The 12,500-nt window shown below is 42.5% G+C and overlaps 2 protein-coding genes across 2 annotated transcripts; both read left to right on the top strand.

Moving 5' to 3' along the window:
* Positions 1-3,660: 3,660 nt before the first annotated feature.
* LOC128196230 (uncharacterized) lies at positions 3,661-5,091 on the top strand. Its single transcript, XM_052876471.1, has one exon. It carries the CDS (start codon positions 3,661-3,663, stop codon positions 5,089-5,091), a length of 1,431 nt encoding a protein of 476 aa, XP_052732431.1.
* Positions 5,092-5,971: 880 nt separating this feature from the next.
* On the top strand, positions 5,972-9,170 carry LOC128196229 (uncharacterized). Its single transcript, XM_052876470.1, has 3 exons — positions 5,972-6,711; positions 6,810-7,884; positions 8,052-9,170. Exons 1-3 carry the CDS (start codon positions 5,972-5,974, stop codon positions 9,168-9,170), a joined length of 2,934 nt encoding a protein of 977 aa, XP_052732430.1.
* The last annotated feature ends 3,330 nt before the right edge of the window (positions 9,171-12,500 follow it).

The following is a 12,500-nucleotide window of genomic DNA, read 5'->3' as shown; positions in this document are numbered from 1 at the left end:
ATACATACATAATGTTTCGTTGGAAACCCAGTAAAAAACACTGCAAAAAACGCTAACCCAGTAATATCCACTTTATTCATTGCACCATTTTTCGTGAAACCCTTACATCCCAAGACTCAAATGGACCCCCCTGAAATTCGAAGTCTCCTCCACTGGAATCGCTCTTTCGATGAGGATGAATGGGACGATGGAGGTGATGGCTTAATACCCCTATTTTGGGCAGGCTTGAGAGGAAGAGAGTGGCTGGTTATTTCGTGGTTGGCGGGTTGGAAGTGGTAGTCTGTTGTGTGGTGGTGGCGGCGACGTCGTTAAAGTTGTCCAGGTAGGTGATGGTGTCCGTGTAGGTGGCCGTGGAGGTGGCCGAGGAGGTAGACGAGGATAGGCACGGGGAGCCTTATCGTGGCAGTGGTTGTGGTCATCGTGGAGGTTTTAGCAATGGTGAAATTGATGATGATGGGTGTTGATGACACGAAGGGATCGGAGATGAAAGCGGAGGAAGACCCTCCTTGGGAATCGCTGTTTTCGAAGAGAGAAAAGTGGAGACGGTGGCGTCGTGGCTGGTGGTGGTTCTGGTGGCGTGAGTTGTCGCCGGCGAAGCCAAGGCGTGTTCTGGTTGAGACGACGGTGGCCAGTTATGGCAGAGGCGTCAGTGAGTTTGTGGTGCAGAGCAGGAGACCTTGGGTCTCTAGAGAAGGCGTGAGCTGGGGAGTGGGGAATGAGGATGAACCTCCTGAACCCCTAGGAAATTCTAGGTTAGAAAGCATTCGACTGGGCCAAGCCCAGAAATAAGCGTACGTCCGGGAACCTTAGGCTTTTTTTTTGGAACGCTCGTTATTTAGCTTCTTATCCAAACGTCCGTTCGGCCATTTCTTGGACAGACCGTTTGATAACCATCTCCCCACAACGAACGCTCGTTATTAGGCTTTCGTTCCCAACGTCCGTTCGCCATCTTCCCCCAACGAGTGCTCGTTATTAGGCTTTCGTTCCCAACGTCCGTTCGCCATCTTCCCCCAACGAGCGCTCGTTATTCAGCCTTCGTTCCAAACGTCCTTTCGCCATCTTCCCCCAACGAGCGCTCGTTATTCAGCCTTCGTTCCAAACGTTCGTTCGTCATCTGCTCAACGAGCGCTTGTCATTTAGTCTCCTTTCCCAACGTCCGTTCGCCATCTTTCCTCAATTAGCGTTCGTCATTTAGCCTTCATTTCTAAACATTCGTTCGTCATCTCCTCAACGAGTTCGTCATTCAGCCTTCGTTCCCAACGTCCGTTCTTCATTTCAACAACGTCCGTTCGTCCTCTCCCTACGAACGCTCGTCATTCAGTGCCCTTTACCAATGTCCGTCCATTATATCCCCTAACGAACGTTCCTTCTCTTTCGACGAACGTTCGTCATTCAGTTTCCATTTCTAAATGTCCGTTATATCCCCCAACGAACGCTCATTATTCTGAATCTGTCCCCAACGTCCGTTCGGGCACTTCCATTTCTTTTGTTTATTTATTTTATTTTTATTTATATTTATTGTCTTATTTTATTTTGTTCTATCTATTTATTTTAGACATCTACTTATCCTAAAATATATATATGTAATAATACAATATTTATAGTTTAAATAAAAGAATTTACAAAAATATTTTAAAGGTTTAAGCGCACGTGTGACCGCTCGCGTCGTCCTTGTGCTAAAAACCTCTTCTTCTTTCTTATGAAAATTCTTACAAGAATATTTTTAAAGGTTTAAGCGCACGTGTGACCGCTCGTGTCGTCCTTGTGCTAAAAACCTCTGTTTCTTTTTTATAAAAATTATTACAAAAATATTTAAAGGTTTAAGTGCACGTGTGACCGCTCGCGTCGTCCTTGTGCTAAAAACCTTTTCTTCTTTCCTTAAATAAATTTTCAAAAAATACGTTTTGAAGGTTAAGCACACGTGTGACCGCTCGCGTCGTCCTTGTGCTAAAAACCTTTTCTTCTTTTCTTAAATAAAATTTCAAAAATACGTTTAAAGGTTGAACACTCGTGTGATCGCCCGCATCGTCCTAGTGTTCAATACTTTTCTCTCTTATTTACGTAATATTAAACGAGGGTATGAGTGCTCGTGCGATCGTCCGCATCAGCCTAGCACTCAATACTCTCAAGTCTTCCTAAATAAGTAGATAACGGTATGAGTGCTCGTGTGATCGTTCGCATCGTCCTAGTGCTTAATATCGTTATTTCTCTTTTAAAAAATAATTAAAAATATTTAAATATCATTTTAAAGGTATGAGTACTCGTGCGACTGTCCGCGTCGGCCTAGTACTCATTACCTTCGTTTTCTCGAAAATATAAAAACATAAAATCTTCAAAAATTAAAAACATTTGGCTTTTTTTCAAACAACAAACAGTCTTTCAAGCTAGAACTACGTTACCCTTGATTCTCTATCAAAAGTGGAGATACGTAGGAGCAAGGCTAGTCCTTGTCAGGTTCATTTCCCAAAAATACAAAATCATTATCCATAATCAATTTCTCAAACAAATTTCTCAAACAAAATTTTCAAGCAGTTTCCAAAAGAACTACGTAACCTTGATTTCTCATTTTGAATGAGAATACGTAGGAGCAAGGTCAACCCTTGTCGGGCCCAAAAAACTAAAAACTATATTTTGTTTATTTAGAATTTTATTTTAGGGAATAGTTAAACATTTTGAAAACCACATCTCATTCGCGCATTTAGTTAAAGGTACTGCCTTCGGGCAGGCGTTGTAGGGTGCTGATACCTTCCCTACGCGTAACCGACTCCTGAACCCAGAATCTGGTTTTCGTGGACCGTGTCTTATTATTTTATGGTTTTTCCGTAGTTTTCCAGAATAAACTATGGTGGCGACTTCAAAATCTCTTTTCAAAACCCGTTCCTTTTTTTTGGATCGTCGTCCCGTCGCAATTTCTGGTTGCGACAGATGGCGACTTCACTGGGGAAGTTAGAGAGTCGAGCCATTTAATTAGATGCGCGAATTCGATGTCGTTTTGCTTTTGTGTTTTTCTTTCCCTTTTGTCTATCTATGCTTGATATTTGGAATAACTACAATAACTGTTGAATATTGAACCCTAGGGTAGACAATATGTTTATATCTGCCTGGGAATTTTTCTGGTTGTTTTGTAGGTTAGGGTTTGGATGTGCATAATTTTCTCCCTTCACACACACACTTTCGGCATATCATGAGTGGGGCCCTATACCCGGGTCTGAGCGTAGTTTAGAATTAGAGAAGTTGTGTAGCGGTGTCACTCTGGGATGTACTTCCTGTTTGGCTATCGTGAGAACTCCAGCTAGAGTGTGTTCTCTTCATATGTGTTTCCACACCTAGTTGATTACTCGACTGTTGTGGAGATACTATGAAAGGGGCCATAGCTCTAGTAACCTTTGACCTTTAGGTTCAGGGAATCATCCTTGTGAGATTGCATATACTTGACCTTGAACTCAAAGCAATGAACCTTTGGTAGGGCACGATGGGAGGAATATGTACTTTTGTAACCCTCACGCTGTTCATGTTTTTTTATGATATTACATTTCATACCATGCATGTGCTTTGTTTCGTCATGTTGTTTTATTATCATGCATGCATCATATTCATACATCATTTAGTAACATGTTAATTTTAAAGGAAATCACAGGTACCTACTTGACTTCATACGAGATGGATGTTAACACAAGATCCGATGCCACACGGCACACCGACTCTTCCGATTTAAGAAAGAAGTATAGTCTAAGGACCCATGTTGGAAATTTGACCGGGCTGATAAACTTGGGCAAAAGGCTTAAGACTATAAAGAGAGAAACCTTTCAGAGAAGATATGGAAATTTGTTGAATTTAATGGAGGTTGAAGTACAAATACCCGCTATCACAGCCTTGGCACAATATTATGATTCTCCGTTTCGATGTTTCACATTTCAAGACTTTCAGTTGGCGCCAACCATAGAGGAGTTCGAGCATATCTTGGGTTTGCCACTGGAAGGCACCACTCCCTATCAACATTTAGAGCATCATGCCTCTATACCCACCATTGCTGCCATTATGAAATTACATCCCAAGGAGCTTGAAGACAGGATGATGATGAGGAATCAATTGCATGGGTTATCACAGGGATATCTAGAGCAGTATTTACATCACCTGGCTGATAAAGAGGATTGGGAAACTTTCATGGATGTATTAGCCCTCACCATATATGGCATTGTCTTGTTTCCCAAAATAGAAGAATTCGTGGATTACACCGCAATAGACGTCTTCGTGGCGAGTAAAACCAGATCAGAGAATCCTGTAACAGCAGTCCTTGCGGATGTTTATGGGACCTTGAGTTTTTGCCATGAGAGAAAGGGAAAGAAGATTCTTTGTTGTTTACCGGCGTTGTATACATGGATGACAGCGCACGTGTTTAAGGAAATGGTCGACGTTAAGAGTCTATCGGAGACTTTGTCACACCAAGGGCTTAAAGGTAAAGGAGGAAACAATTGGGCCCGATTCCTTGCTGGCTTGAGCGAAAGAAGTATAAAATGGAGCCTTCCTTGGCTCGGAAATAAACTGGCTATACAGCATTGTGGTAGTTTTCCTAATGTGCCTCTCATATGTGCCCGGTACTGTATCAATTACAACCCCCTTTTGGTGCAAAGACAATTTGGGCATCCTATGAAAGGGGCACCTTCATCAGATTACCTTGCTACCCTATTCATTTATTACGAAGATGGGCATTTCATCGAATTGTTAAGAAAGGTTAAAAGCGCCTGGGAAAATGTTGTTCGAGTAGAGAAGGACTTGAGGGATGGAGTAGTGGATAGCAGGGTTAGTTATCACACCTGGATTCTGGAGAGAGTGAAAGTAGTCAAGTTGCCTTTCAAGCCAATCAAGGATCAATCAGCAAGTGAAGGACCATCCCAAGCCCCAGAAAGTGAAGATGTGCAACAATTGAAGGCTGAGATGGAGAAATTGAAGGTGAGAAATGCTAGGTTGGAAAACAAATTACAAAGGGCGCGTAATGATCTTGTGGATATGAGAAATGATAATGAAGAAAAGTCTCGAGCTTATGAAAACATTGTCAAAAGCCAGAAGGCTGAGAGGGATTATACATTTTGAGTGAAACAGGATCTAGCGGCCGTGAGTAAGGAATTATCCATGAGGGTAAATGAGAAGAAGGTGGCTTTAGAAGAGGGAAAGCAGTTGAAGCACCTCTACGAAGAAGCCAAAAGAGATAAGCGAGAAGCCCTGAAGAGACTAAGAGAAGCGCATGTGCAGGTAGAAAAAGCGGGGCATGAGATGAAAGAGATGGCCATGTCGTTTGAGGCGGATATGAACCGGGAGCGTTGGAAGCTAGCAGAAGCAGAAGAAGAGCATCGAACTTTGATAAAACAAATGGAGGAATATATTGAGGAACAGGAGGAGCGATGGAGGTCGATATAATTTGAAGAAAGGCATCAGGCCTTGATAAAGCGAATGAAAGAGCACATCGCAAAGCAAGAAATGGCTGTAAAGCACTGAAAGGAAAGCTTCTCTCAGTTGGCTGCTTTGGCAAATGGGGCAATTGAAGACATCCCCAGGATGGTGTCGAATGCTGAAGCTAGTACTCATCTTCGTAATTCACCAGCGGAAATAGAATTGTTTATTAATCATTGTAAATGGTTGGTGGGAGAGATGAAATCTTTCATTGCCCGGGCGCAAGATTGATGTACATCAGAATTATGTGTTTTGTTCCTTAGACGATGTAATGGATCAAATTTTCTTTAAATGAAAGATAAGGGATGTTTGTTTGGTATCGGCTTGTGTTAATTTTCCATCAGTATTGTCATCGTTATCCTGTGATTTCCACTTATCACTAGCATGCATCATGTTTTCTTTTGTTTTGCATTTTTCATCCTTATCTAATTTAATTTAATAAAAAAATAGTAGCAGTACGAGTGAGAGAACAACGACAAGTTTTCCACGACATCCGTACAGGACCAGAGCTAACTCGAAGGTCATGGAGAATTGGGAGCAGTCACACGAATCTATTAAGGCTGATGTCAGCCAGTTGAAGGATCAGATGACCCAGATTTTGGCGGCTCTCGAAGCCCTGAAGACTACGGGAGGGGCGACGCCTGCGCAAGTTGAGGGAAGTGCTCAATATTACCCTCCGTTGTTCAATGCTGGGAGCCAATCTGTTTCGTTCCCAATGTATGGATTACCTCCAGGTTACACCCCACCTATGGGAGAATACACAGAAGGGGAGCAGACTTCATTCTCTTTCCCTACCACTGCCAACGTACCGCCAATCAGTAATCAGGGACCTGTTGTAATGTCCGCACCTATGGTAAATGAAGGAATGCATGCAAACATGTCTGATGGAATACGAGTAACCCCGGTGCCACCTGTGATTACCGGAGAGGGCTTTTCTACAAGGGTTGCGCCATATACTTCGTTTCAGGGGGTAATTAGTAATGTCGATGGGGCAAAGGATAAACTGGAGAGCCTAGAGGTAAGATTGAGGGCTGTTGAGGGATATGAAAGTTATGGATTCGGAGATGTTGCCAGATTGAGCTTGGTTCCTGGCGTCAAAATACCACATAAGTTCAAAGCGCCAGATTTTGAGAAGTATAAGGGAAATACATGCCCAAAGAGCCATCTAACCATGTTTTGCAGAAAGATGGCTGCATATTCTTATGACGAGCAGCTGCTCATCCATGTTTTTCAAGATAGTTTGGCTGGAGTGGCATTAAACTGGTATACCCATTTGGAGCTGACTCGAATTCGTTGTTGGGCGGACTTGGCTGATGCTTTTGTGAAACAGTATATATACAATACACATGTTGGCCAGATAGTTTACAGCTGCAAAACATGTCGAAGAAAGACAACGAAACTTTTAAGAAGTATGCTCAACGGTGGAGGGAATTGGCTGCACAAGTTGAGCCACCTTTGTATGATAGAGAAATGGTGGCAATGTTTGTAAATACGCTCCAACCACCATTTTATGAACATATGGTGGGAAATGTATCTTCAAATTTTGCCGATATCATCGTGATAGGCGAGCGGATAGAGATCGGGTTGAAAAATGGGAAGATTGCATATGGCTCGTCGGTGGTTGCAAATTCAAAAAAACCAAATTTCAACTCAGGAAAAAGAAAAGAAGGAGATGTGCATGCAACATCTGCAACCCCCGTGTGGAGAGGTCAGGCTCCCACTCATAACTATCGACCATACTGGGGTCAACATCCCCATGCAGCTAACGCGTCATTTGGTCATCAAATTAGGCCTCAACAACAACCAGGGTACTATCAACCACAATACATCTCGACGAATAATTGGAGGGGAGGGGCAAACGTAGGTTCCAATATGAATGTGGGTCCAAATACTTATCCAAGAAGGAACCAAGAAAGAAATTATGTTAACTTTACCCCAATTCCTACAACTTATACGGAATTATTGCCTCATCTTATCAAACAAGGTCTAGTTGTCGTTTGTCCCCTGAAGCCTTTGCAGCCTCCGTACCCAAGAGGTTATGATGCAGATGCAAAGTGTAGTTATCATGGAGGGACCGCTGGTCATTCCACTGAGAGGTGTCTGGCTTTCAAGCATAAAGTGCAGACTCTAATTGATTCTGGGTGGTTAAAATTCCAAGAGGATAAGCCTAGTATCGAGGCCAATCCTTTATCTGGGCATGGAAGTGCTTCGACGAATGCTGTCGAAGTGAAAGAACATGAGCTGGTGAGAAATGTGAAAGAAGTCAGGAGCTCTAGGAGGTTTATTTTGGAGGCGTTGCTGAAAGTAGGTATCTTGAAGGGTGATTATGATGAGAGTATGGCATGCACGCTCCACCCAGATGCTGAGCACTCTATTGAGGAGTGTGTTGAGTTTGAAGAAATTCTGCAAGACCTGCTAGATCGTGGTCTGATGCAGGTATGCTACAAGAATGAGGAGGGAGATGTATTTGCATAAACTGGTGATGAATCCGGCATGATTTTACCAGAACCATTGGTGATTCGTTTCACTAAGACTACCTCTATCCCACCAACTCCAGGAAGGTTGCCCGTTGTTATCCATGTACCAGCCCTTTTCCTTACAAGAACGAAAAAGCCGTCCCATGGAGATATGGGACACATGCGTCAGGCGAAACACAAAGCGTTGATCCTGTCGTCAAAAACATATCAGGGATAGGTGGAATTACTAGGAGTGGTCTAATTTTCACGTCACCAGAGTTGGCACGAGAAAGAGTTAATGATAAGGAAGCAACGATGGCCGCGAAGGCAAAAGAATTCTTAAAGGGGAAGGGTGCACAGACAGAGGAGATCCCTGACAAGGAAGAGAGGCGAGAAGTTTCTGAAGAGGAGGCTTGTGAATTTTTAAAATTCATACAACAAAGTGAATATAAGGTGGTGGAACAGTTAAACCGTATGCCTGCTCGTATATCCTTGTTAGACTTGCTCATGCATTCGGCATCACACAGAAAGTTGCTAATGAAGATACTCAGTGAGGCTCACGTGGAGCAAGGTATTTCGTTGAATAAATTCGAGGGTATTGTTGGCAATATTGTTGCTAATAATTATCTCACCTTTATGGATGAAGAAATACCTGCTGAAGGAAGAGGGCATAACAAGGCTCTTCACGTCTCTGTGAAGTGCTTGGATCATGTTATAGCGCGTGTTTTAGTGGACAATGGGTCCTCTTTGAATGTCATGCCGAAAGCAACCTTGGAAAAGCTACCTTGCGAAGGAATGCATATGAGGCCGAGTTCAATGATTGTGAGGGCGTTTGATGGTAGCAAACGAGAGGTGATGGGAGAGGTGGAATTACCAATGCAAGTTGGCCCGTGTGTCTTTCAAATAACATTCCAGGTTATGGATATCCTGCCAGCTTATAGTTGTCTGTTGGGGCGCCCATGGATTCATTCGGCTGGAGTTGTGCCTTCTACACTACACCAGAAGTTGAAGTATGTGATGGGAGATAAGCTGGTGATAGTATCAGGAGAAGAGGATCTTCTTGTGAGTGGGCCATCATCCACACGCTACATCGAGGCAGCTGAAGAAGCTCTCGAGACAGCCTTCCAATCATTGGAGATTGTGGGAAATGCTTGTGTGGAACCGTTTCCATTAAATCCTCGTCTATCATGTGCTTCTATTATGATGGCTAAGATTATGCTAAAGGAGGGCTATATATATGGGGAAGGTTTGGGCAAATATCGGTAGGGGCGAGCATTCCCTCTAGAAATCGTTGAAAACAAGAACAGATATAGCTTGGGGTACAAACCTACCAAGGAAGACAGGAAAAGGATGATTGAAGAAAGAAAAGAATGCAGTTTGGCCCGTGCAGAAAGACGAGGGCCCAGAGAGAGCAAAATTCACATTGTTGACATCAAGGAAAGCTTCCGCAGTGCTGGGTGGATCAACACTGGCCAGATAGCAGTTGTGGAGGATGAAGAAAGGCCTCAAAGTTTGAGCTTTGTGTGGGCTTGCTCCCCTGATACTCAACTCAACAATTGGGAAACACTGGATTTACCTGTGATGCTTAATGTGAACAAAATGTAATAGTTTTAATTAAGCTTATAGTTTCGATTGGGGCTTTAGAACTGAGGTTTTGCGGATTGATTCTTTTTTTACTTTTCACTCAGCGTGATAATAAAGATGCATTTCATCATCATTTGGCATTTTTCTTTGTTTATCTTATTTATTTATACTTTTTCATAAATTTAAATGATGCAGATGTGACAATGATTGTTTTGAAAATAACGATATCAATGTTCCTAATTTTGAACACCCTATCAATAATACGGAAGATGATTTTGAAGATGATGTGGAACCCTCTCTAGATTTGTTGAGATTAGTGGAACAAGAATCTAAGGAGATAAAACCCCATCAGGAGGAGATTGAAATACTCAACTTGGGAGAGAAGGATGAGATAAGGGAAGTGAAAATCGGTACTAGTATGAAAACGGAAGTGAGGGAAAGTTTGCGTGCCCTGTTGAAGGAGTTTAAAGATGTGTTTGCGTGGTCTTACAATGACATGCCGGGTCTAGATACCGATATTGTGCAGCATAGGCTACCACTCAAGCCAGAATACCCTCCAATCAAGCAAAAACTAAGAAGAATGAAGCCGAAAATGTCACTAAAAATTAAAGAGGAGGTCCAAAAGCAATTTGACGCAGGATTTTTGGCTGTGGCAAGATACCCACAATGGGTAGCGAATGTTGTACCAGTGCCTAAGAAGGATGGGAAAGTTCGAATGTGTGTTGACTATCGTGATTTGAATCGTGCAAGTCCGAAAGATAAAAGAACAAAATGAACAAAATGAAAGTCTCATGTGTCTATGCATTCATGCACCATCATGACATAACATCATCTCAGAGGAAGCGAGGAGAATTGTTTGCAAAATCTTCATGTTTAACTCGACATTTATCAACTTTTCAAAGCTACAAATCAAGATTTTAGTTTTCTGTTATCGGCCCTCTGCGTGGCAATGGTCGAATTTAAATTTCCGTTCTGTGAGTTTGGCCCTCTGCGAGGCAATGGTCAAATCTAGGTTTTAGTTTTCTGTTATCGGCCCTCTGCATGGCAATGGTCGGATTTAAATTTGTTCTGTGAGTTTGGCCCTCTGCGAGGCAATGGTCAAATCCAGATTTTAGTTTTCTGTTATCGGCCCTCTACACGGCAATGGTCGGATTTAAATTTCTATTCTGTGAGTTTGGCCCTCTGCGAGGCAATGCTCAAATCCAGGTTTTAGTTTTTTGTTACTGGTACTCTACTTGACATTGGTCATTTGGCATCGTGACTTGAATCATTTTGTTTGTTTTCTTTCATGATTGAAACCCGGACAAAATTAGTGTTTTTATCTTTACTTAGCTTCACTTAAATAATACGAAAAGATCAAATTTTCATATTATTTAGTGATATCTAAGTAAAGAGGGGCAGCTGTCAACACTCAATTTTGTCCGGAGTGTAAAAAATGTGTTTTTATTGGTTTTCTATTATTTTCCTTTTATTTTATTTTACCTTTTGTTTTATTCTATGTTAATGTATTTAGATCTTTGCTTTTAATTCAATTTCTATTTTATTTCTTATATTCATTTTGTTTTAATAGAGTTAATTAATCAAAATAATTGAAAAATTGAAAAGTAAAATTAAAATTAAAAATAAAGTAAAAAATATAATAAAATTGAATTAAAAAAATAATAAAAAACGTGGGAAAGAGACGGATAGGAGGCGTGTCTGGGAGTGAGGGAGACCAGGTGGTTAGGGGAATATTTCCAAGATTTTTGGAAAGAGAAAAGAGGGAGACCAGGTGGTTAGAAGGGGGATTTTTTTCAAGATCTTGGAAAAAGGGAAAAAGCAGAGAGATATCAGAGAAGAGAAGGGTTTTAGAAGGTGACAGGAAGAGATCATCGGAGGGAGGCAGAGGATATCAGAAGTGACGAATATCAGAGGAATTCTCAGGTATACAACTTATCCTTTATTCTCATTCTCATGAGGCATGATAAATATAGAATGATAGTGTTTGATAATGCATACGAGGATTGCCTATAATATGTTCAAAAACATTATGGTGTGTGGTGATCATCCTTCTCCATGACCGCTTGTTATCATCATTGGTCAGCTCGATTCCATAGTTACCATATACATACATAATGTTTCGTTGGAAACCCAGTAAAAAACACTGCAAAAAACGCTAACCCAGTAATATCCACTTTATTCATTGCACCATTTTTCGTGAAACCCTTACATCCCAAGACTCAAATGGACCCCCCTGAAATTCGAAGTCTCCTCCACTAGAATCGCTCTTTCGATGAGGATGAATGGGACGATGGAGGTGATGGCTTAATACCCCTATTTTGGGCAGGCTTGAGAGGAAGAGAGTGGCTGGTTATTTCGTGGTTGGCGGGTTGGAAGTGGTAGTCTGTTGTGTGGTGGTGGCGGCGGCGTCGTTAAAGTTGTCCTGGTAGGTGATGGTGTCCGTGTAGGTGGCCGTGGAGGTGGCCAAGGAGGTAGACGAGGATAGGCACGGGGAGCCTTATCGTGGCAGTGGTTGTGGTCGTCGTGGAGGTTTTAGCAATGGTGAAATTGATGATGATGGGTGTTGATGACACGAAGGGATCGGAGATGAATGCGGAGGAAGACCCTCCCTGGGAATTGCTGTTTTCGAAGAGAGAAAAGTGGAGACGGTGGCGTCGTGGCTGGTGGTGGTTCCAGTGGCGCGAGTTGTCGCCGGCGAAGCCAAGGCGTGTTCTGGTTGAGACGATGGTGGCCGGTTATTGCAGAGGCGGCGGTGAGTTTGTGGTGCAGAGCAGGAGACCTTGGGTCTCTAGAGAAGGCGTGAGCTGGGGAGTGGGGAATGAGAATGAACCTCCTGAACCCCTAGGAAATTCTAGGTTAGAAAGCATTCGACTGGGCCAAGCCCAGAAATAAGCGTACGTCCGGGAACCTTAGGCTTTTTTTTTGGAACGCTCGTTATTTAGCTTCTTATCCAAACGTCCGTTCGGCCATTTCTTGGACAGACCGTTTGATAACCATCTCCCCACAACGAAC

This window comes from Vigna angularis, chromosome 4, assembly GCF_016808095.1.
Source record: "Vigna angularis cultivar LongXiaoDou No.4 chromosome 4, ASM1680809v1, whole genome shotgun sequence".
NCBI classification, from domain to species: domain Eukaryota; kingdom Viridiplantae; phylum Streptophyta; class Magnoliopsida; order Fabales; family Fabaceae; genus Vigna; species Vigna angularis.
Note: the sequence above shows the minus strand (reverse complement) of the source record. Positions and strands in the feature narration are given on the sequence as shown.

What these genes read in the sequence shown, in the direction of transcription:
- LOC128196230 (XM_052876471.1), top strand. Translation starts at nt 3,661, where the DNA reads ATGGATGTTAACACAAGATCCGATGCCACACGGCACACCGACTCTTCC.
- LOC128196229 (XM_052876470.1), top strand. Translation starts at nt 5,972, where the DNA reads ATGGAGAATTGGGAGCAGTCACACGAATCTATTAAGGCTGATGTCAGC. An exon ending in GCTGGAGTGGCATTAAACTG is followed by an intron (nt 6,712 to 6,809) that starts GTATACCCATTT and finishes TTGGCCAGATAG; the next exon opens with TTTACAGCTGCAAAACATGT. An exon ending in TAGATCGTGGTCTGATGCAG is followed by an intron (nt 7,885 to 8,051) that starts GTATGCTACAAG and finishes TTTCCTTACAAG; the next exon opens with AACGAAAAAGCCGTCCCATG.